Source organism: Eretmochelys imbricata, chromosome 20 (genome assembly GCF_965152235.1).
Source record: "Eretmochelys imbricata isolate rEreImb1 chromosome 20, rEreImb1.hap1, whole genome shotgun sequence".
Taxonomy (NCBI): Eukaryota; Metazoa; Chordata; order Testudines; family Cheloniidae; genus Eretmochelys; species Eretmochelys imbricata.
Window position 1 is genome coordinate 782225 of NC_135591.1, and position 25627 is coordinate 807851.

The 25627-nt window shown below is 42.4% G+C and overlaps 1 protein-coding gene across 1 annotated transcript in view; it reads left to right on the forward strand.

Annotated features, from left to right (window-relative positions):
* SCN8A (sodium voltage-gated channel alpha subunit 8) overlaps positions 1-25627 on the forward strand; it is a 171245-nt gene that overhangs the window by 100814 nt on the left and 44804 nt on the right. The window contains exons 6-12 of the mRNA XM_077838488.1: positions 1270-1361; positions 12868-13089; positions 16166-16229; positions 17617-17758; positions 18520-18726; positions 19546-19833; positions 23245-23604. Of these exons, the coding sequence (XP_077694614.1) occupies positions 1270-1361; positions 12868-13089; positions 16166-16229; positions 17617-17758; positions 18520-18726; positions 19546-19833; positions 23245-23604 (1375 nt within the window). The remainder of the gene's footprint in view (positions 1-1269; positions 1362-12867; positions 13090-16165; positions 16230-17616; positions 17759-18519; positions 18727-19545; positions 19834-23244; positions 23605-25627) is intronic.

Sequence of the window (25627 nt, forward strand, 5' to 3'; positions counted from 1 at the left end):
TCAACTAGTCAACACCTGAGATTTTCATAGGCGCCTAAAGGAGGTTGATGCAATTTATTGTGAATTGGGAACCTAACTCCTCTAGGCTCCTTTTGAAAATCCCATCCAATATCATTTGTTGTGCAGCTGGATGGTAAGTTAACAAGCAATGCAATATCAACATTGAAAAGACTGTCAGGCTCTCAAAAGCATCAGTACCAAGCATTGTGGGCTCATGTTATAGCCATACAATCACCTTACCATCAGTGGGGTTGTACTGCTGTCATATCAGGAGGATTTGTCCCAAATTCACCAAGGCCTGGGGATCATTTAAATCCCACTCACGAGGCTTAGGTGATATCTAGCTAGTTCTTCTGCACACTGGTGAATTTGACCTGTAGTGCCTGGAAAGCTACGAAATGTCAGACTTTCCCAAAACAGCAGAATTATTTTCAGAGGCAGTTTGTTTAGTGGTTACAATAGTGGGGTCTGGGAGCCAGGACTCTTGGGTTCTATTCCTGGGTTTGATACTGATTCACGTGAATCTGTTCGTGGCTTTGATACTGATTCATTTAACCTCTCTGTGCCCCAAGTCTGGCCATCTGTAAATGGTGATAATACTTAACTGTGCCTCACAGAGAGGTGGCAAAGACAGACATTACTGAACTAATGTCTGTGTGGCACTTAGGTGCTGCATAACTGCAAATGTTGATGACGATTAAAAACAGGAAGGAAAGTGAAGTAGCTCTGATTGACAACATACCCCATTGAACTGAGGAAACAGTCTCTCCGAACATACCTGATTTCTTTTGCCAAGTAATTTTTTTAAATTGCTTTGCACGGGTCCATACAGTATTAAAACATTAGACTCCAAATTTGGGAAAGCTCAAAGAGCAAAACATGCTGTTGTTGAGACCTTTTTAAACTGGTTTTGGCTTTATATCCTTCTCTGTCTCTCTCAATGCCAGTTCTAAAGCATTTTAAATTACAGTCTGTTTCCTACAAACAATTATATTAAAAGGAAGGTGACCCCAATGGTGCCATTAACTCTGGTTTAATTCTGCAGGTATATAACAGAGTTTGTAAACCTAGGCAATGTTTCAGCTCTGCGCACTTTCAGGGTTCTGAGAGCTTTGAAAACTATTTCTGTAATTCCAGGTAAGGCGGCCTCCGGTTGGTGTTAGCTGTTGGGTACAGGCCTCTGTGAGTGATGTATTGCTTTGTCTGTAGTTGTTTTATTGGTGTGTGTTTTGTCATTGTGTTTTTTGTGTATGACCTCCCTCATTACAGATATGTCACAGAGTTTGTGGACCTTGGGAATGTCTCAGCATTGAGAACTTTCAGAGTTCTCCGAGCTTTGAAAACTATCTCTGTTATTCCAGGTGAGGAGTCTTTTAAGCATTAATGCTTATCTTGTGTATGTCTCCCTCTTTCTCTTTCCTCCCCCCCTTCTCTCACCACTTACCTTTCAAAAATGGCACTGGGACATTTTTGATGGGCTTTGCAGTCTGTATGAATCAACAGTGATTTAAAAAAAATAATGTAAGACAGTTGGATGAATACTGATAATTGTATACCATCCTCTTAAGTGCATGTCTATCAATATCTAGCCTCTGTGTGAAAACCCTGAAGTATAATTCAAAACAAATAAAGGGCTAGCTACTGCCATTCTTACTCAGGCTGAGTAGTGCCTTGCTCCAGGAGTCATCCAGTTCACTTCAGGAACTTTCGGAGTTACACTAATGGGGATTTTTTTTTAATAAAGAACCAGTCATTCTGGGAGGGTTATGAACCCTACTGTGTCAGGGCATACAGTACTTTAACTTTTATCCAATCGTAAAAATGAGGCCTATTGGATCACCTAGCCCATCCACTACGCCCTGCAGCCAGTGCAGAGAAGCCTTCGGCAATACTATGTCTAGTATATTGTCCAGTCTGGTTTTTAAAGTGCCAAGTAATGGAACTTCCTTCACTGTGGCTTTCTGGCTTAGTGGAGGAAGCATGTGACGAGGCGCCGGAAGTTCTTGCGTTTTGCTCACCATGCTGCTCATATGCGTGGCCTCTATTTTTGAGTGCATGAATTTGTGGACACCCAACTTTAGACACCTAAGTAGAGCCTGGTTTTCAGGGGTGCCGAGCAACTTTATCTTCCAGGGACTTCATGTTAGAGTTTTGAGTGTTCAGCACATCTGAAGTTGGGCACCCAAAATCAGAAGCCCCTGGGGAGAGTTTTGGTCTTAACCTCCTTTGTTTTGTCTTCTGATCTGGAAAATGGGAGTGAGATTTGCTCACTTGCCTCCCAGATATTAGGTTTAGCAAGTTGATAGTTTGTATAGTGCTTTGGGAATGGAAAGTGCGGAGTGTTTTTATGTTGTTTTTTTCTGACAATGTACTGAGGGAATATTTTTGAAGGCTTTAAGTGCACTGAAAATACAGATTGCCTTGGAACATGAGTTGGTCTATTCCAGGGTTCAGGGGAGAAGTGACGTAAAATTGTTACCTCAGGTTGTGTATTTTTAGTGATGTCAAGCCCAGCCTACCTCTTTCTCCATCTCTCCAAAATGTAGCTCTGCTCTGGAATGAGCAATAGCCCCATCTTTACTTGTTAAGTAAACGATGTCCAGCAACATCCTGCTATTTTCTCAGTGTGCTATTGCATGTATGTTTGCAAAAAAAACAAACTATAGTGTTCTAGGAGGCAGATGCCTTTTCCCTCCCTCCAGACTGCCAAGCCTACCATATTTATAAACCCTACCTGCTGCATGATGCTTTTAAATACTACCTGCTTTTCTTGCACTGAATGATAGAGAATTGCTCCTTAATTAGAATGCTCTTACTTAGCCTTGTCGGATGGTTGGCTGCACAGCTTAAGATACACACATAAGGAGGAAGAACTGTCTGATTATCGTTGATGATGATGCACTGCTTGGAGAGCAGTTGTGATGCTGTCAGTGCACTGCAGTTCTTACACTGCCTTGGTAAAAGAAGAAGTATGCTGAAACTGCTTTAGGATGTGCTTCACATTCATCAGTATAGCAGAGTGAAATAGTGTAATCAACTGCCTAGTTAGTGTGTAAACTTGCCATTGACCTCGCATAAAAAGATGTGGAACTGTTCAGCTGCATAGCCTAGGCCCCATGCTCCTAACTGCTAACAGAGATTCCTCTCTAGCTCAAGTGTGCTTTTGGAGCAGGGAGGATCTAAGTTCCATCCCACCCCGCATTGTTAAGTTCAGCATAGCCAGTTTGCAGCAAAGTGAGGGTAGCTGTTACAGTATTGAATGCGAAGGCTAGAATTGGAAATGGGCGGAGCTTTGTTCACTGACTTAAATTAGAGCCTAAATCAGAATCTCCCCTGATTGTGCAGTGCTGGGGCCCAGTAGAGGCTATGCAAAACCACCCCCTGCTTTCTGGTCCCATCACTAGCAAGAATTGGGATAATTAACCTACTGGTTGGTTATCTTCAGGGTAAGCTTGGAAACTCTAGTTGTGGGGCAGAGAGCTAGTGTATTACTTGGTGGCTTACTGTACACACAGGGTAGAAGTGTACTTTTCTCAAGGTAATGTATTTGAATATGTTAAAATCTAAATGTTTTCTCTTGTTTCTTCAGTGCATGCAGTGGGATGGGAATTCCAGTGTCACAATGACCTTGAGAGAACCATTTTATCATTATGACAGATGTTAAATAAACCTTTTGTAAATAATTAGAATTGGCCTCTTCAGATGAGCAGTGGGTGTTTAGATGAAAAGTATGCAGGACTGGAGACATGCTGCTGGATAAAGTTTCAGGTGAGGTGCAGGGTTTGCATGGCTTAGTGGATCACTAATAGGATATAGAGACACTCACCTCTACTTCACCAGCTCATTTCTAGTCTATGCTAGCAGTAATTCCCAAATATGACCATCATAAGATGGCTTGGTGACCTGTGCTAAATGAGTATGTTGGTCTTAGTGCAGTTCCTGCTGGGGAAGAGTGCGCATCACACATGCAATTACACAGCAACTGCCAAGTGGCCCCAGGCACTGGAAACCTCAGCAAAGAGGCCAAATACCAAATAGTGCCAGGGGAGTGAGCTTAATCCTTCACATCTAGAGGTGATTCCTCCAGACATGCAGGCTAGAGGGCTTACATGGTGTGCATATATTGTCCTGCGACTGGAGAAAGGACTCTTCTGCAGGGCTGTCAATCTGCCACCTTTCACTGACATGCGGGTGCATATGCGCACACAAACGGAGGGGCAAGTGGCAGTGCAAACTGCATCTCTCAAATTCTGAAAGAGGAAAGTAGTGGTGCTGCAAGCTGTCTCCTGGGGCCTGTCTATGCTGGGGAAATTTAAAAACCAATTTTAAAACAGTGTGAGCCATAGTGCAGAGCTGACTTAAGGAAGGCAGGTCCCTGTTTTAATGAAATGGAGTAGTCCTGAAAGCAGCTCAGTAAAAATGGGTCAGGTCACCTAAAACCAGATCTACAATACTATTCTAACCAGTTTGAAAATATCCTTAGTATCAGTAGACCGATAGTGTGTTTCATCAGTGGTTCTGCTTTAGGCTGGGAAGGCAGACAGCTGAACATCTCACAGGCAACTTTTAATAGTTGGTGAATTAAGCACAGAACTCGCTCTGCATCCTGTTGTATAGAGCCAGGGTCACATTATCTGACTTGACAAATTGTGTGAAGAAACACATGTTGAGTCCATCGCAAATGGAAACTAAGCCCGCATCACCCTGAAAACTTAGTTTCCAAGACAATTGCAACCCATTGATATCTGAACCGGGACATTCCTTTTAGCTATGAATTGGTAAAGCAAAGCAACAGTGAGGAATCAGAATGATATTCCATGCCCCCAAGTGACCAAATCTTTCAGTGATACAATTATTAATGTTTTTAAGAGCCTAATTTTCCATGGTGTCTCATGCTGTTCTTTACACCAGTGCACAGCAGGAATAATGATTGCACACTGTCAGAGCAATAGAGAATGGGACCCTAGAGGCACTGAAGATTAGCAAACAACAACTTAGAGGGCTGAAGGGAACAGGGTGTAAAAATTTCCAGTTGTGTCTGGAAAAATGAATAGCAATAAAGCTACTTGGAAATTGACAAGAACTTTGGCATTGATTAAAAGCTCTGAGTTTAAAAAAAAAACATTTTATTCCTACCTGGAACTTCCTTTATTTGTTTTATTTTACAGTTTCATGTGCCTGCTACCCTAAGGCCCCTTTACATCAGCCTGGCAATGTAAGGGGTGCTTCGAGTGGGTAAGACGCTTTTATACTGATGGAACGGTGTAAAGAGGCCTTAGAATAAATGAGAATCAGGCACAGGTTCCCAAAAGATCACTGGCTCCTCTCTTTTGCATTTTTCGTCTGATATTTATATTCAAGCCTAGATTTTTGTTTAGTTACTCAAAGTGCTTAATTCAGATAGATAACTGGTGTGTACTAAATAACACAGCCTTGATAATGAAATGCCTTCATTTTCGCATTTCTCTACAGATGAAGTGCCACTGAGTCAGACTGTTCTTTAGTTGCATGGTCCATTCAAGGTCTAAGCCATGGCATGAACCATGGCAAGGTGCAAAGTAGAGCTAAACTTTAAAATTTATCTGATAATTGCAAGGATCAATCTAAGCAGAAGCCCTCTTGAATGTCACAAAGCGTGAAAATCAGAAACTAAATCTGCTCTGCTGAGCCTTGCAGTTATATTGCATGATGTAGTATCCCAGCTTATTCTTGATTCCTGCTTATGTAATTCAACTTGCTTCACATTTTTGTTTGACATGTGATAAATTGTGTTTTGCTCAATGTTTTTACCATTTGTTTTCCTCCCCAGTTTCCCTATTTGCGAACTCACTTTTTAGAAAGTCAAGACTCCATTGTCATGTCACATGCTGGCACTTATATAACTGAAATAGTAAAAAGGCTTTGAGAGGATGTTACATGTCAGTGGATCTGGTAATTCTTGAAAATGCATAATTTACATGACTTTCTCTTGTAAACTTAATGTTTTGGGTTATTTTTTTTAATTCCAAAATGTAGAAGGGTTGGGACATAAATCCAGATCTCAGAAACCTACAGAAATTCAGGTTCAGTTCTGGGGCAACATAAAACATCCCAGTACAAAACTTCTATGTTTGTAGCCAGTGCAACTGGTCAGGGAAATGTTTTGGTGTTTTTTTTTGTGTCCCCTCTATGAAAAATGTTGATGATTTAAAAAAAAAAAATTCATCCAACTTTTTTTGAGGGGGTTGCTGAAAAAACAAAGCTTTTCCAGTTTTCAGCTAAGAAATTTTTATGGCCAAAAAAAATAAATAAAATCTCATTTTTGTTTTTGTTTGTGTTTGATGAAAGGTAAAAAAGTCTCCTTTTAACATCTGATTCTCATCCTGGTTGGCCATTCTGGCTCCAGCTCTATGTGATGCAAGACACTCTAGAATCGATTGCCCTATGTGCTACGGGTGTTGCTTTATGGGCGTCACCTACTGAGACACCATGGGATAACTGCTCAGATTTTTCCGGTATGCTGTGACAGCAACCATGGTTACAGCAGGTGGCATGAATGGTGGAGATGCACAAAATGCTGAAAAGGGCTGCTCTGTAGACCCAGCTCAGCCATGCTTGTTGCAACTGAGTCAAATGAGTGTAATGAACGGGTCACAAAAACATAGTTGCACCTGGAGTGTAGCTCCAAGTTTAGTTGCAAGTCCCAGATATGGGGCGCTAGATGGGGCTGAGAGCTCTCACTGATTCCAGCCACTTGATCAGGAAGGGCAAGCTTGCGATTAAGGCACTGGGCTGCGATTCAGGAGATCTGCATTCAGTTCCCCACTCTGCCACAGACTCCTTGTGTAACCCTAGGCAAGCTGTTTACTCTCTTTGTGCCTCATTTCCCAGATGAGCATCTTCAGTCTTCATTTGTCTTGTCCATTTAGATGGCCATTTAGATTAACTCTCCAGGACAGGGGTTGCCTCTTATTCTGCGTAGACACAGCACCTACTCCAATGGGGCTCCACTCTCAGCTGGGGCCTCTAGATGCCACTCCTAATAACGCACACAATAACTTATCTATAATTCTGAGATACAGTAAAATACTGCATCATAGAGTCTGGCCATTGAGCAGATTGTCCATACAGCATATCCAAAAGGAAGACATTTGGAAAACAAATGGACACAAACTGTAGGTTGCCAAAGAAACATTTTTGTCACTGGAAAATTTTCCCCCTAGAGCGTTTTCTGCCCTGGAATGTACCATGCACAGAAGCAACTGCATCGTGCTCTCCCTGAATGTGGACACAAATGTACATGGCTTGATAAATCTTTCAGCTTTGTTGCATTATTTAACACTGAGATCTGCAGAAGGGCCATGTAAATCTATGTGGTCTAAAAAAGTCCTGGAGGAAGGAGAGGATCGTATGACTCAGCTCCAGCCCACTTGCAGTTTAATGGTATGAAAACATTTGAGGCAAGTTGATTATAAGTTGAAGTGGAAACATCCTCGTTGCTTAGAGGGAGCAAGCTGCAGTATGAGGCTTTTTCCTGATGAACAAGCATTTCTGGACTGAGAGGTTTTAATGCTTAAATTTTTCATGTGACTTTCCAGCTGGTGACTAGAAAAAGTTGGCCCTGGCAACTGAAGCACTGTGTCCACAGAACAGGAGCAGCATGATCAGTGCTAGTTTCCCCATGAGGTTTTGGACCAGTGTGCATAATCCGTGTCCTGGAGGACCGATTCTTCACAGCTCATTTAATCTTTGGGCTCCCTACTGAGACATCCAGCAAGGATGTTTTATGTTCTTATGATACCAGTTGTGATGCTCACCAATGAAACTCACCAATCGTATTTCACAGAAGAGGGTTGTCAAGCAGCCATTGGAGGATAAAAATGCCATGCAATCTTTAGCAACCAAAAGTGGCGGGAGGCCTCAATTTTACACTTCATCCAAAAGGCAGCACCTTCAGTAGCACCAGCCCCGATCATCAGTTAAGTAGTGATGCAGATGGGAGGAACTCCCACCGAATCATCAACACTTCCCATAGCAATCTGATTTTCTGTAGAATTCTCCCATCCAATTACTGGCCTGGCCTGCGCCTGTGAGCTCCAATGAGGTTGCAGTACAAGCTGGCTTCACTTTGCTCAGAAATTTAAAAATAAAAATCACCACGTCTAATCTTGCTTCACAAGTTTTTGCTGATTGCTGGATTTTGGGGCAGGTCCAGAAGTCTGCATTGTATGGCTCTAAAAATGAGTGCCATTTATTCAGATTTTAAGGCCATGAAGGGACCGTTATGATGATCTAGTCCGACTCCATGCATTACACAGGCCATAAGGATTTCACCCAGTCAAAGCAGTCATAATACTAGGAGTGGGATCTGAAACCAGGCATTTAGGGGAGACTGCGACCTTAACTTCATGCTTGGCCACTTCTGCCAATTACAGTGTTGACCACTTGGTTGAAGATGCAGACAAATTTCAGCTCCTTCTGATCTCATTGTGGAAATGAATTACTCCAGACTTACAATGTGGTCTCAAGAACCATTACACCAAAGACCAATTTAGCCATGTATTCTAGGTCTGAGCATTCTGCAACACATAGATCATACAATAAAGATGGATCGGAAGCAACCAGCTAATTCTGTCAAAACAAAGTATGCATGGAAATATATAAATACTTGCATGTAATATCTAGGCAGAGAACAGTGATTAGGTGCAAAGACTTCTGATCTGGACCCTGATGCAAAGTTCATTAGAATCAATGGGAATCTTTTAATTGACTTCCGTGGGCTTTGGATGAAGCTGCTGGTAACCTAGGAGGGTCTGACAGCTGACAATTGAAGGCTGGTGTGGTGATCTGAGCCAGAGCTTTGGGCTGATCCAATCCTAGCTGAAATATTTACTGCTGGAACTGTTGCACACTCTCTCTACTTCAAAACTAGTGCCTATAGACAAGCATAAGAGGGGTTGATTGCCCAAGAGGTTGTTATAGAAGGCTGGTGGTGGTCTGAGGAAGCATCTTAAGCCTGGGATGATTGCTTGGGCTTAACAAGGCTAACATTTCTGGAGTTTTTAAACCTAAAGCCCTCTTGGGAGGTAGCTAAAGCAGTGATGAGGGGGAAGTTAATATCAATTACAATTGTATGGAAGCACTGATGGATGTGGTGAGGTTTTGGGAGGCAAGGGATGGAAATCCATACATGGTCTGGGAATAATAAAGTGTATCAAAAGTGCTCACAGCTAACAGTAGATTAAGGGAGTAAGAGATTCATAAAGCACAACATTTAATGACTCATTAAATGCCTCCTTCTGAGTATGAATTAAAGGGATAAGTTATCGTTGTGGCTGATGGAAAAAGCACTTCAGTAAATATGTTAAAAGGAAGGATGCCAGTCTCATAGGAGTCTCTCTTATCAGATCTCTAAAAGGTTAGGTAGGGATTTCTTTTCAGAAGTTGTATATGATCCAATTCCCTGGGCAGAGTGAAGAAAGGTAAACTACATTTCTTATCTGGAAAAATATTTTGGAGGATGAAGTTTGGAGATGGCTCAGGAGTGTAGGAGTAGGGGCCTAGATAACTTTTCTATGGAATACTATGCAGTCAAGGCCAGAGCTAGTGATGGGACACCAGACTAAATCCACCTGTGACATGATCTGGTATGGCAAATATTTTGTGACACATCTTTCCCACTTGCTCTGGAAAGGATGTAGGGGCACCCGTGCTGAACTCTTATGGGAAAGCTGACCAGCCTGTACGCACAACCTGCTTGCCCAGCTCCGACAGGATGAGGAGGATGATGAGAAACTAACAACATTTTATTTGTTTGTCAAAGACCAAAAATTAGTTGCTGCCTGAGTAGAATTTTGCAAGGCATGAAAGGGTCTGATTTGCCAAAGCAGAAGAAGTGAGACAGAACAGACAAAGGGAGTAACTTCGCGTTCATGGATGCTTTTAAAAGTTATCAGTACTGTTTATAATATGAATAAGGAGGTGGAGGGCTAAGCACGAATTTCTAGCTGAAACTGAGATCTAATATTGGCAGAAACATTTGATGTTGATGGTCTCTGTTGTGTCTCGTGGACATGGGGCTTAGAGCTCCAGGGAGAGGTGAGGGATTTTACCTTGAGCTCATCTAACTGGTTTTGTCGTGGTGAAAATGTTGCTTCTCTTTCTTAGTCAGTCAGTAAGCAGGATGAAGGTGGCTTTTATTTTAATTTACTGAAGCGGTGCTTGAGTTTGTGGGGCCTGGCAGTTTTGTGGTTGGAAAACCGTTTTGGCCTTTGTAAATGGAGCAGTGTTGAGTTGGAAGTTGCCATGGGAGGGAACATCCCAGGATTATTTTCCAGAGTCACTTATGGCCACCCTTAGAAATTCTGTCTGAAATCCACGTGCAGCAAAGCTCTTGTCTGCTTTTCCTCCCTTCATGCTATAAATGCAGAACAATCCCGCTGGATGTTAGAGTTGTTTGTTTTTTAAGGGTCTACCCTTGTTTTTCTTCTACACTCCAAATTCCTGTTGACTTCTGACTGGGTTCTGCATATCTTTCACGTAGGTCTGATTGAAGGTGTTATTCTGCATTCCTTGCTCATGCAAATTGTCCACTGAATTGAAGGATGGTACCTGGGCAGATCAGACTGAGCCTGGAAGATCCCTTTTATTTCTTGCCTAAGACACGTTCTGTCGTTCATATTAAACCACATACATCAACTGAATTTGAAGAACAACTAGCCAAAGACTTAAAGTAATAGCAAAAAAATTTTCAGTACATCAGAAGTAGGAAGGCTGCTAAACAACTAGTGGAGCTACTGGACGATTGAGATCCTAAAGGATCCGACGATAAGGCCATTGCAGAGAAACTAAATGAATTCTTTGCGTCGGTCTTCATGGCTGAGGATGTGAGGGAGATTCCCAAACCGGAGCCAATCTTTTTAGGTGACACATCTGAGGAACATATTAATAATTGATCTGAAAAAAGGGGTTAAACAGTGAGGTGGCAACATTTGCAGATGATACAAAACTACTCAAGATAATTAAGTCCAAAGCAGACTGCAAAGAGCTACAAAAGGATCTCTCAAAACCGGGTGACTGGGCAACAAAATGGCAGATGAAATTCAATGTTGATAAATGCAAAGTAATGCACATTGGAAAACAATCCCAAAGATACATATAAAATGATGGGGTCTAAATTAGTTGTTACTACTCAAGAAAGAGATATTGGAGTCATTGTGGATAGTTCTCTGAAAACATCCACTCAATGCGCAACGGCAGTCAAAAAAGCAAACAATGTTGGGGATCATTAAGAAAGGGATAGATAATAAGGCAGAAAATATCATATTGCCTCAATATAAATACATGGTACGCCCATATCTTGAATACTGCGTGCAGATGTGGTCACCTCATCTCAAAAAAGATATACTGGAATTGGAAAAGGTTCAGAAAAGGGCAACAAAAATGATTGGGGTATGGAATGGCTGCCATCTGAGGAGAGATTAATAAGAGTGGGACTTTTCAGCTTTTTGAAAAGAGATGACTAAGGGGGTATATGATAGAGGTCTATAAAATCATGAGTGGTGTGGAGAAAGTAAATAAGGAAGTGACATTTACTCCTCCTCATAACCCAAAAACTAGGGGTCACCAAATGAAATTAATAGGCAGTAGGTTTAAAACAAACAAATGGAAGTATTTTTTTTACACAATGCACAATCAACCTGTGGAACTCCTTGCCAGAGGATGTTGTGAAGGCCAAGACTATACAGGGTTCAAAAAAGAACTAAATAAGTTCATGGAGGATAGGTCCATCAATGGCTATTAGCCAGGATGGACAGGGATGGTGTCCCTAGCCTCTGTTTGCCAGAAGTTGGGAATGGGTGATGGGATGGATCACTGGGGCACCTGGCTTTGGCCACTGTTGGAAGACAGGATACTGGGCTAGTTAGATGGACCATTGGTCTGACCCAGTATAGCCATTCCTATGTTCTTAACTGTCTTGTGCAGCTTTGGCTCCAAGTTTATAGAGTCCCAAAGAGGCAGTTTATACTGGAGAAAATCCTAACACTTTTCGTGGAATCCTCTTATGCCAGATTGAAAGAGTAAAGGCCAGTCTAAAATGGAAATTTACACAGGTTTAACTAAAGGTGTGTGTTTTAAACCAGTTTAAACAAATGCGACTGTGTATGTGGACAATCTGATATCCTTTTAAACCTGGCTTATATCTGTGTAGCTTGCACCATATGAACAAGGTTTAAACCCAGATAAGACTGTCCGCACAGGGGTTTGCATCAGTTTAACTAAATTAGATTTTGCACTGATTTAACTGGGTGTAACATCTGTGTGCAGACAAGCCCTAACATTCATCTCAGAGGCTCCTATATATGCGCTGTCACTAGAGAACAAAGATTTTGAATGGTGACCTTTTAATACACCGGACCCCTGCTAGAACGCGGGATTTGGGATCCATGCCCGGTACCGCGTTAACGAAGGGACTGCATTAGAATGAACTGCAATTAAAGTAATTAAATTTGGGATCCATGGCCGTGACCGCATTATTTGCGAATTTGTGCTAGATAGACGTGCGTTCTAGCAAGGGTCCGGTGTATTTTAATTTGTTTTAAGACACTGGGTCAGATTTATTCCTTTTCCTTCACTGAAGTCAGTGGAGTTACACCCAGGATTCATTTGGCTCAGCTTCCCTCCACCCCCCCCCCCCTTATACTTTTTGCTTTAATCAATGTACAGTAGGGGAAAACCGGAATAGATCCAGTGCATCTTCAATTTCACATGGACCTGGCTGTCCTTAAGCAATGACCTTTTGCCACTGTGTTACAGATGTAATGTGCAATGTATTGTCTGTGTGATAATTATATGAAAGTGATTTCTAGCCCTATTTTCTCTCTGCAGGCTTGAAGACCATTGTGGGTGCCCTAATTCAGTCTGTGAAGAAACTGTCAGATGTAATGATTTTGACAGTGTTTTGCCTCAGTGTCTTTGCTTTAATCGGCCTGCAGCTGTTTATGGGCAATTTGAGGAACAAGTGTGTAATATGGCCAATTAACCTCAATAAGAGCTTACTAGAGAATGGCACCAGGGGGTTTGACTGGCAAGAATACACCAACAATGTCTGTAGGTATTTCTGCAGCAATGCTCCCTAAAATCTGTTTCCTTTTTACATGACAAAATGTTGTTGGCCAAGATTTTCAAAATGACTTGAGATTTTGGGTGCCCAGCTTCAGGCACCTTAAAGGCCCTGGTTTCTCAGCACTTTCTGGAAATTGGGTCTCTTTAAGGTGTCTTAAATTGGGCATCCAGATTCACTTTGGAAAATCATGGCTTTGTCCATTTCAGCATGGTGAGTGCTGTTCCTAAAATAACCACTGTCCATTGGACTGGCCAGTCCTTGTTATAACGTTGCAGATCTGGAGAGGCCTGTGCAAAGCTCTGTAGATCTGTGCTCAACCTACGTTATTTTGTTTAGATCAATGTGACTTTTGCTTTGCGATTCGAACCCCACAAAATGGTGGTCCTGTCCACCTCCACAAAGTAGCTAAAACACAATTCTGCCTTGAGTGTAGGTGGTACTGGAGAGTGTGTCATCCTTGACCCTGGAGTGTGCTTGAAGCACCAACCATGTTTTAATTACATCAGAGGATGGTTGTGTTGGTGTTCCATAGTGCTGGTTCTTTTCCAGCAAAAGTGGAACCAAAAACTCCAGAGAAAAAATTAGTTTAAATCCCCAAGTTTCATCGTTGTATTAATTTCAATGGAGTAAATGGTTCCAAAGATTTAAAGGTGTTAAATGACCCTGCCACTGTCCAATGTTAAGGAGTACTTGTGGCACCTTAGAGACTAACCAATTTATTTGAGCATGAGCTTTCGTGAGCTACAGCTCACTTCATCAGATGCATACCGTGGAAACTGATGAAGTGAGCTGTAGCTCACGAAAGCTCATGCTCAAATAAATTGGTTAGTCTCTAAGGTGCCACAAGTACTCCTTTTCTTTTTGCGAATACAGACTAACACGGCTGTTACTCTGAAACCTGTCCAATGTTAAGCAGTTTTACTGGTATACAGAGACCTCAACCTGCTTAGTACCATGGCAAACACATCATTAAATTTCAGTAAATTTCAAAATTTGAGGATCAGGATGACAAAGACCAAATGGTGTCCCAGTAAAGCCAGGGGTCCCAGGAAATGTTGCGGGTGCAGCCATAATAGTGAAGCTCACTTCTTTTAGTCAGCAATTGTGTTCACTTTTGCCTCCTTGCCCCCCAAAAGGACCCAAAAAGGGAATGATGAGCAGAATAACCTATCCTCTCATTATTTTGTCTACAGATTAGGTCTAATTTCTGACAATCCACCTTTGGTTCATTGATTTCCAGTCCCTCACTTTTCTTGTTTATCGACATGATCTTAACACAGTCCTTGAATTATATCAGTTGGCATTTTTGTTTGGACTAATTCAGCCTGTCTCTACCTTTTGCACTTTTCCCCATCTATATTTATTGTTACAGATTGTCACACCTTATAAACTTTTATCTCCTTTCCCACAGTTGGGCTCACAAATGGAGTAGGTCTACTAGGCCCCAATTATCACTACATCACCTGGTTTCAAGGACAAACCCTACACTGTGGCCCATGGTTCAAGGCTCACTTGATACTTGGCCCAGGTTTGCAACTTGTTTGTCCAACCCACAGTGAGTTCTGTGCCAAAGATTTTTAGAGCCCAGTCTGTTTAGTTTTAAATGTAGAGTTTTTGAAAGCTACTTCCTTGCTTCAGGGATTCCTTCTCTCTGGCTGTGTCTTATCAAGTGTTATTCATGAGTGGTCAGCCAAGATTGCATACAGCTCTGCAGAGAGGGCTTTAGGGATTGAAAAAGTGGCTCATGTATTTGATTCTTAAATCCTAGTTCTATAGCAGGGAGGCTCCCAGCATCAGGGCGTGGGGCACAATAAGCTTCTCTCAATCCTCCACTGAGCTGTACATGCTTTCTTTGTATTAAGCCTTGACCTGACCCCCACTTTCCCATTATATCTATGTCCAGCATCCTCTTCCAACTGCCATTCTTGCATCCTGGCCTCCTGTCTCTTAAAGCCTTATCTTTGTGTGTCAGTCAGCATTGATTTAGAAAAAGACCAAGCATTTGGAAAAGATATGTGCAAAGAGACCTACGGAGCATGTTGAACCATTTGTAACTAATAGTTTAGTTGTAAAACTAAGCCTGTTGTCCTTTCCTTTCCTACTTATTTATTTTCAATCACTCTAACAGTTCATGCAAATTAATTGCAACCTATGAGCTATTTGATTATTCTCTATTCATGACAGGTTTCAGAGTAGCAGCCGTGTTAGTCTGTATTCGCAAAAAGAAAAGGAGGACTTGTGGCACCTTAGAGACTAACCAATTTATTTGAGCGTGAGCTACAGCTCACTTCATTGGATGCATCCGATGAAGTGAGCTGTAGCTCACGAAAGCTTATGTGCAAATAAACTGTTTAGTCTCGAAGGTGCCACAAGTACTCCTTTCCTTTTCTCTATTCATGGTGTGCAACAGGCAACCTTTATTACCTGATATCAGTTCTTCATCCTGACTGGTTGACTTTTATACAAATGGGGATAATGAACCCTAAATACTTGTGTCTGTGCCCAAATGCCGTGTAGATACAGGTACTAGCTCAAAGAGCAGCCTATTCCCCAAACATTAACAAGAGCAAAAACTTGTCCCCGAATAAAAACAAGGTGTAAACATGGTGAGCGGGAACAGCGAGGAAATGTCTGTGAATGCTATCAGCTCTGCAGATGAAAGCATCGACCTGGCTCCTGAGCTCCGTTATTTGGTTTTCGCTTGGTTCTCACTCACCATATTTCCACCTGAAGTGACTGGGTGCCTTGTATCTCCTTTTGTACTTGTGCAAAGCAGGTAAACAGGCTAGTAGGGCTTACACAGGTGTAAGTGACAACACAAAGCGCAAGGTAGTGGAGAATCAGGGTCCAGCTCTTCGCAGCTTCTCCCTTGCTTCCCCACTCTTGAATTAACTTGCTCCAGTGTGCCAGCGATTCATTTGTATTTGCGCTCAAACGGCTGTATTAACTTCCAGGAAGAACCTAGATGACTGCTCTGTTAAGGCTTCTGTAGTTTTGTAATATGCTGAGTCCATTAAGTGTGCAGTGTGCATACATATGTGTTTTAACATTTTTTTTCAGCAAACTTTTACGTAATCCCTGGGGCCCTTGATCCTTTGCTCTGTGGTAACAGCTCAGATGCAGGGTAAGTGTTGGACTTTATTAAAAGTAAAGAATGTCTTTCTTCTCCAATGGCTTTCATAGAGCTTAGTGGTGGCACAGGCTTAAAGGTGATTCCATGTAGCCTGTTCTCCTTTCATTGAATGCACCCCATTAGTAACTGTCTCTCTACTCTGCATGTATCATGCCTGACACAGGGTATTCGTGTAGGCTTGCTGGACTGCGGTGTCATATGTAAACAAAAATATAACTTCTGTTTTAAAAAGACAAATTCATTATTTGTGGTTCATTCTGCACCACTTAAAATTAAGCAACTGATGTGTATGGAATGTTTCAGGCTACATTCTCCCAGTTCACTAGCAAATGGATCGTAGCCGTACTAGGATGGGATTTTCAAAGGAGATTTGGGAAGTTAGAAGCACTGTTCTCATTGCTTCTCAATGAGAATTGTCCTAAATCATTTAGGGCTTTGGGCGCCTAACTACTTCTAAAAATCTGGCCCTTGGACACTTGAAATCCAGTCCTGGGTGCCCAGCTGCCCATAGCTCTTCGAAAACCCTGTCCCTAAACTTTAGCGTTCGTATTTAATTACCTTATTTAAAATCTATGTAATGCATGCTTGAAATACAGATAATGGTATTTCCATTAGCATTAGTAAATTAATTCTGTTTAGTCAAAAACTTACAGTTGCTGGTTAATTTGGGTCACAGTAGAAAACTTGATTGGTATAAAAGCAAGAGAACAAGAAAATGAATTTATGGGGTCCTTGAATTTCAACCTCAAGTCATTTAGATTATTCAGGAGGCCTGAAAGGCTCAGGATGGCTGGGAATGATCTAGAGCTTTTCACTTTTAGATTGCTGGTTCCAATCCAGCCTTGGTCAGTAGTAACTGTTCTTACCTTGTGATGGCCATTCGTTGGTCAATATTAAGTAAGTTGGTGGTTCTTAATCTAGATCCCAATGGTAACCCATGTCACATCACCTACCATCACCACAGTTGGCACTGGCTGGCCTGCAGCAAGGCCAAGGATTGAGGGCTGATCCAAAGCCCACTGAAGAACATGGAAAAACTCCAATTGGCTCAAGGGGCTTTTGTTCAGGTCACCAGTGGGTATGAAGATTGTAATAGGCTCTTACCCCTGTAGCTAGCCTGTCCAGCTCAGGTTTGGTCAGGCAATATGAATAACCTTGTACTGCTGCATTCTGTGGATAAGGGCTTCTGTCTCCATGGTTGTCAACTGCCCTGTTTTTTTGCCAACCGCTTTGTCCCCATGAAAATAAAGCACATATGAAATGTTGCACCTTGCTGCTGTGAAAGTCATCACAGCCTTTGGCAACAAGCCTCCTGTTCATCTGTCCTTATGGCTCTTACACTATTGATACCCTGAAACTGCTTTCCTCTTTTCTGCAGCCAATGTCCAGAGGGTTACACATGCATGAAAGCAGGAAGGAATCCAAACTATGGCTACACAAGCTTTGACACTTTCAGCTGGGCTTTCCTAGCCTTATTTCGCCTTATGACTCAGGATTTTTGGGAAAACTTGTATCAGTTAGTAAGTAAATGCATTGCTTCTCTTTTGCTTACAATGTTTTGTTGCCTGTAATTTCATACACATTTGTGGGAGGATGGGGAGTTTTTTAAGGGTCTGAGGGAGCCACCCACAAGTGTATGGTTGTGTGACTTAGGAGGAGTTGTATTTTTAAGGAGGGGAAGAATGGCACCAGGGAGAGCACATGTAGCATTCTTGACTGTTTTCAGCCTGGAGGCTGTTCTGTTTTGCTAAATCTTCTAACTAAGATTCTGTGCATAAGTGCGCACCTGAGCTTTGCTGATACTCTTGTAGTATAACACAGGGCATCCAGGTGCTTTGAAGGGTAAAGTGTGTCCATCCATGTTGTCTAAGAACAATTCAGACTTCTCTAGCAGGTTGGCATCATGCTGAACCAGCATTGTTTCAAAAGAATCTCTGTGCTTGGCATTGAGTTTCATACTGTATTTCTGAATCCCTGAAAACTTCCATCTTTTGGTCAGATTTACAACCTTTACTCCTGCCTGACATAGCATCAGGCTTGTCCTTAAAGGAAGGAGAAGAGTCATTTCACTGCTTGGGCCCAAGGTTGTTGGGTGTGCTGTGTATCCTAATTCTTTAGAATGGATTCTGCTAAAAAATTAGATAACACTTCGTATGTATGATACCGATGTATTTTTCTTTAGAATCATCCATCAGGAGAACTGTGATTGGCTGCTCAGATCCATATTGTAGACAGTCTCTTCTGAATCAAAGTGATAGGGAAATTGCTGTCTCTTTTTCAGACCTTGCGAGCAGCAGGAAAAACGTACATGATATTCTTTGTCCTGGTTATCTTTGTGGGTTCATTCTATCTGGTCAATCTGATCTTGGCTGTGGTAGCCATGGCTTATGAGGAGCAGAACCAGGCCACGCTGGAGGAAGCGGAGCAAAAGGAAGCAGAATTCAAGGCCATGTTGGAACAGCTGAAAAGGCAGCAGGAAGATGCGCAGGTTACAGTTTTGATTAATTCTTTTTTTTTAGGTTGTTATAATTTTTTTTCTGAACCATTAATTACAAAACAGAGTCATATAAAATTATGAAAATACAGTAATGAACTGAGTGGTGTGTCTGGGCCTCACTGCGCTCTGTTGGATGGAATTAGAATTGCTCACCCTGTGTTCCTATGCCCAACATATTGCTAACATTTTTTACGGAGTTTCTCCTTTAGCTAAAGTGGCAGTGGCCTGCGTTTTTGTAGCAAGACGACCTGGGTTCTGTCTCTGCTACCTCTGTGACAGTCCAGGTGTATAGCACAATGGTAACTGCAAAGTTCTTAGAAAGCCACAGATTCGTTCTATTATTTGCATTGCACTGGTTAAAGCATCTATCACCAGAGAATGTCAGAACAGCTCTCGGTTCTAGCTGAGCCTTGCCACACCCATGTAAGGCAGATAAGTATTATTTCTACTCATCAGAGAGAGGACTAAACTGAGGGACAAAGAAGTGAAGTTACTTGAACCAAGGGGAGTCTGCAGCAGAACCCACAAGTTCTGGATCCCAGTCCTGTATTCTAAACATTTGCACAAAATCCCCATTTTAAGGAGGAAGTAGAACTTAGGAGTCTGGTGTCCTGATCCGGTGCACTAAGCATTAGACCACACAACTTCCCAGAGCAGGAAAGAGAGATGTGGATTCCTAGCTCAGCCCCCCATGCTGTAACCATTCCACTCCACTGCCTCTGCGAGATGACTGTCATTTTTCTGTCTTACCCACTCCCTTTCCCTGTCCACTAAATAAGGAACAAATTAATTTTGTCCCTTTCCCCTCAGGCTGCTGCCATGGTCACTTCGGCAGGGACGGTCTCAGAAGATGCTGTGGAGGATGATGGCAGGGGGAGGGTGTCTCAGAGCTCTTCTGAGATTTCCAAACTCAGCTCTAAGAGTGACAAGGAGCGGCGGAACAGGAGGAAGAAACGGAAGCAGAAGGAGCTCTTGGAAGGAGAGGAGAAGGGTGACAACGAGAAGGTGTTCAAGTCTGAATCGGAGGATGGAATGAGGAGAAAAGCTTTTAGGCTGCCAGACAACAGGCTGGGAAGGAAATTTTCCATCATGAATCAGGTAACATTCCTTTGCATTATTAAGAGTCACATTTCCTGTCTTGGGGCCTCATCCTGTGCCCTTTTCAATCCAAGGGAATCTTTCCGTTCCTTTTAATTGATGCTGGATCAGGAGGAAACTTAGGGCCCAATCTTGTAGTGTTTGCTTACACAACAAGTCCTGCATGTCCCTGTGAGCCTAGTGGAAATCAGGAATAACTCTGAAGTCAGGGCAGTTACACAGGTGACTTTCAATTAGACTTATGCGCATAAGTGCCAGGTCGCTTTTGAAAATGGAACTAAGGCTCCTAGGTCACTGAGGTGCTTTTGAAAAATTTACTCAACATGCTTGGGTTCGATCATTTTTCCTAAAATTTTCTTTGTATATTAAAAGTGCTAGATTGAGGACCAAAGGGAGTAAAGTCCTCCCCTAAAGCCCAGCACAAAGGCACCAGCTGGGGATGCTTTCTCCCACACTGCCACCCAAATATGGTTCAACCTTGGTTTTAGCAGCCCCCTTTAGGGGAGTGCAGTCTCCATGGCCTGTTCATTCCTTGGCCTCTTTGCTGAGCCTGCTCCCAAGGATCTAGCTGTGATTGTGATTTGTATCTGTATTACAACAGCACCTATCGACCTGGATCGGGGTCAAGACCCCATCATTAGCAATTATCTTTGAAAAGTCATGGAAGATGGGAGACGTTCCAGAAGATTGGAAAAGGGCAAATATAGTTTCCATCTATAAAAAGGGAAATAAGGACAACCCGGGGAATTACAGACCAGTCAGCTCAACTTTTGTACCTGGAAAGATGATAATGGAGCAAAATAATTAAGCAATCAGTTTGCAAACACCTAGAAGATCATAAGGTGATAAGTAACAGTCAGCATGGATTTGTCAAGAACAGATCGTGTCAAACCAACCTGGTAGCTTTCTTTGGCAGGGTAACAAGCCTTGTGGTTGGGGAGGAAGCGGTAAATGTGCTATATCTTGACTTCAGTAAGGCTTTTGATATTGTCTCGCATGACTGTCTCATAAACAAACTAGGGAAATACAACCTAGATGGAGCACTATAAGATGGGTGCATAACTAGTTGGAAAATCGTTATCGTTATCATTGGTTCACAGTCATGCTGGAAGGGCATAACGAGTGGGTTCCCGCAGGGATCAGTTCTGGGTCTGGTTCTGTTCAATATCTTCATCAGTGATTTAGATAATGGCATACAGAGTGCACTTATAAAGTTTATGGATAATACCAAGCTGGCAAGAGTTGCAAATGCTTTGGAGGATAGGATTAAAATTCAAAATGATCTGGACGGGTAGTGATCCTCAACGGGTAGTGATCAATGGCTCCATGTCTAGTTGGCAGCCGGTATCAAGTGGAGTGCCCCAAGGGTCGGTCCTGGGGCCGGTTTTGTTCAATATCTTCATAAATGATCTGGAGGATGGTGTGGATTGCACTCTCAGCAAATTTGCGGATGATACTAAACTAGGAGGAGTGCTAGATACGCTGGAGGGGAGGGATAGGATACAGAAGGACCTAGACAAATTGGAGGATTGAGCCAAAAGAAATCTGATGAGGTTCAATAAGGATAAGTGCAGGGTCCTGCACTTAGGATGGAAGAATCCAATGCACCGCTACAGACTAGGGACCGAATGGCTAGGCAGCAGTTCTGCGGAAAAGGACCTAGGGGTGACAGTGGACGAGAAGCTGGATATGAGTCAGCAGTGTGCCCTTGTTGCCAAGAAGGCCAATGGCATTTTGGGATGTATAAGTAGGGGCATAGCGAGCAGATCGAGGGACGTGATCGTTCCCCTCTATTCGACATTGGTGAGGCCTCATCTGGAGTACTGTGTCCAGTTTTGGGCCCCACGCTACAAGAAGGATGTGGATAAATTGGAGAGAGTCCAGCGAAGGGCAACAAAAATGATTAGGGGTCTAGAACACATGACTTATGAGGAGAGGCTGAGGGAGCTGGGATTGTTTAGTCTGCAGAAGAGAAGAATGAGGGGGGATTTGATAGCTGCTTTCAACTACCTGAAAGGGGGTTCCAAAGAGGATGGCTCTAGACTGTTCTCAATGGTAGCAGATGACAGAACGAGGAGTAATGGTCTCAAGTTGCAGTGGGGGAGGTTTAGATTGGATATTAGGAAAAACTTTTTCACTAAGAGGGTGGTGAAACACTGGAATGCGTTACCTAGGGAGGTGGTAGAATCTCCTTCCTTAGAGGTTTTTAAGGTCAGGCTTGACAAAGCCCTGGCTGGGATGATTTAACTGGGAATTGGTCCTGCTTCGAGCAGGGGGTTGGACTAGATGACCTTCAGGGGTCCCTTCCAACCCTGATTTTCTATGATTCTATGATTCTATGGACAAACTGGAGAAACGGTCTGAAATAAATAGGATGAAATTCAGTAAGGACAAATGCAAAGTACTCCACTTAGGAAGGAACAGTCAGGTGCACACATGCAAAATGGGAAATGACGGCCTAGGAAGGAGTACTGCAGAAAGGGAGCTGGGGGTCATAGTGGATCACAAGCTAAATATGAGTAAACAGTGTAACGCTGTTGCAAAAAAAGCAAACATCATTCTGGGATGTATTAGCAGGAGTGTTGTAAGCAAGACACGAGAAGCAATTCTTCTGCTCTTCTCTGCGCTGATTAGGCCTCAACTGTAGTATTGTGTCCATTTCTGGGCGCCACATTTCAGGAAAGATGTGGACAAATTGGAGAGAGTCCAGAGAAGAGCAACAAAAATGATTAAAGGTCTAGAAAACATGACCTATGAGGGAAGACTGAAAAAATTGGGTTTGTTTAGTCTGGAAAAGAGAAGCCTGAGAGGGGACATGAGAACAGTTTTCAAGTACATAAAAGGTTCTTACAAGGAGGAGGGAGAAAAATTGTTCTTCGTGACTTCTGAGGATAGGACAAGAAGCAACGGGCTTTAATTGCAGCAAGGGCGGTTTAGGTTGGACATTAGGAAAAACTTCCTAACTGTCAGACTGGTTAAGCACTGAAATAAATTGCCTAGGGAGGTTGTGGAATCTCCATCATTGGGGATTTTTAAGAGCAGGTTGGACAAACTCCTGTCAGGGATGGTCTAGATAATTAGTCCTGCCACGAGTGCAGGGGACTGGACTAGATGACCTCTCAAGGTCCCTTCCAGTTCTATGATTCTATGCTGGGCACTGTACAGACCAGGACAAAAAGGCACTCTCTGTCCCAAAGAGCTTTCAGTTCAAGTGATGCGGTTTATGGAATGCAGGTAACTACCCTTTAGGAACAGTAGTGAGGCCACTTGTACCAAACAGACAATTGCACTGACTTGTCCAGTGTAAATGGATGGCCCTAGATCCAGGGATGAGAGTGGCCTTCTGTGATATCGCTTTTCTTTTCTTTCTACCATTCACGCCATCACTGTTCTTTCTTTTCTCCCTCCCAGTCCCTTCTCAGCATCCCAGGCTCCCCTTTCCTCTCCCGGCACAACAGCAAGAGCAGCATCTTCAGCTTCAGAGGGCGCTTCCGTGATCCAGGCTCAGAGAACGAATTTGCTGATGATGAGCACAGCACGGTGGAGGAGAGTGAAGGCAGGAGAGACTCCCTTTTCGTCCCCTTCCGTGGCCGGGAACGGAGAAGCAGCTACAGTGGTTACAGTGGGTACAGCCAGGGCAGCCGGTCCTCACGGATCTTCCCCAGCATCCGCCGGAACGTGAAAAGGAACAGCACAGTGGATTGTAATGGCGTGGTGTCCCTTATTGGCGGCCCGGCATCTAATAGGCCCGTGGGACGCCTTCTGCCTGAGGTGAAAATAGATAAGGCAGCTACTGATGACAGTGTAAGGAAGTCAATGAGTAGATAGTCTAGGCATGGCGGTCTGCCCTCTTCTGCTTTCCTGTATGCCGCCCTCCAAGCCAAATGGAAACCCTGATGGAATGAAAATTGGTTTGTCTAACCGCAGACTATATAGTCTGTATTGGATTCAAAGACTGCCATGCTTCAGTTACCCCCTTCCTTTCTTCTTGAGTAACCTACTGACCCACATCCTCCTCCTGGCTTCCTGGGGGGGCGGAAAAAAAGGCTTGGAATTGAGATTTTCATGAAGGATATAATAATAAACCTGCCATTAGTAATGGCAATTCTTAGGAACAATTTATTTAATTGGTGCGGGAGGGGAAATAGACCAAGATTTGCTGGAAAGTTTCTCCCACCAAATTTAAAAAAAAATCCTTTATGGAGGAATAATTTTAAAAACAAATGTAAACAGGGCAGAGAATTTTTACATTCAAAGGCCACGATCCTGCAGTCAGGTCTAGATGGAACAAAGTCTTACTTCCTTACCCACTGAAGTTCATGGAACTCCTTTGGAGTGTAAGTGGAGCCACCCTCCTGCCTGGATCAGCTTGCAGGATTTGGGTCTTAGAAGTGAAGGGAGGAGAGTGTGAGAGAGCAATTTCAAACAAAGAACCAAATCAGGCACCAGGAGTGACAGCTTTGGGGAAGACCAGACCTATGAGAAGGGGGATCTAGGTGAAATATGAAGCTTAAAAGGGAACACTGACAAGAAATTTAATTCCAAATATAGGTTTTGTTCTTTTTTATAATATATATTACAAAATCTAGTAAGGAAGAAACGTTTTAATGGAATTAAGAAAATAATTTCAGTGAAAACAGTGTCATTTTAGATTTAAACTTTCTCAGCATGGCACTAGTGCATGAGAAACAGGTGGTGAAACTGACTATAAACAGAGCAGAGACTCTGACCAGTCTAGTTTCACTGCCCAAGTTGAATGAAATGAAACCATCAGTTTAGATGGTTGGGAAGTAAACTTAATTTAATTTTTAAAATCCTTCCATTGTAATCATCTCATCCTTCTGTGTGAAATCCTATAGAATTTAACAGAGACAAACTTACGATAGAATTTTAAAAACCATCTTATGGAAGCCTAGAGGATAATATAATTATCAGGCCCCAATCCGGCAATCTGATTTATGCATATGGATCTATGCAGTCATGCACACTGCTGCACATCAGTTTGGCTCAGGTTGCCAAATCAGGGCCTTTACAGTCTATAAATTGTTTAAGGTGATATCTATTGAATCATATTGATTTAATCTCCCTCAAATTCTACAGGAATTTTCCACAAGGGAAATTTTTAACACAATGGAGGAAAATAATTTTTTCTTTTTCTTTGTATTTTTTTTAATATCTGATTTTTCTCTTGACAGTGACCTTTTAAAACAAAAGGGTTGAATGAACTTCAGTCAAAAAATTCATTTAAAAATATGCCAACAAAACAAGTTAGTCTAGAAAGCCAGAGAGAGCCTGTACTATTATGTGCTAGTTAGAAGGGATTGTTTGGCCTTCGATAAAAAGAAAGGGTAGCAAGATCATTTGTGAGCTGTCTAAAAAAAATAGCTTTTGGGGGAAATCCAGCTAGTGTGTGTGTAAATTCCAAGCAGTTTTTTTTTAATTTTTGCAACCTAAATTAATACCCTCTAATCCTTGATTCATCCTTGAGACTTTATTGACCCTTCTTTAGTTATGTTAAACTTTAGTTCCTACCTTCTTCCCCAGTTAGCATGTTAATATAATGTGTAGTTTGAATATTTTGTTCTCTTTCTAACACAGCATGGAAATATTAGAAACTGTAATTAGCATGATGAATGCATGAAAAACACCTGAAGAGAGACTTCTGTATTATGTGATACTGGATACACTGGTTACTTGGCAGTTCTTTTTGATAACTGGCTATACCTGTAGTTAAACAATGCAAATACCAATTAGCCATCATGACCACTGAGGAATCACACGGGTTATGCAGGAT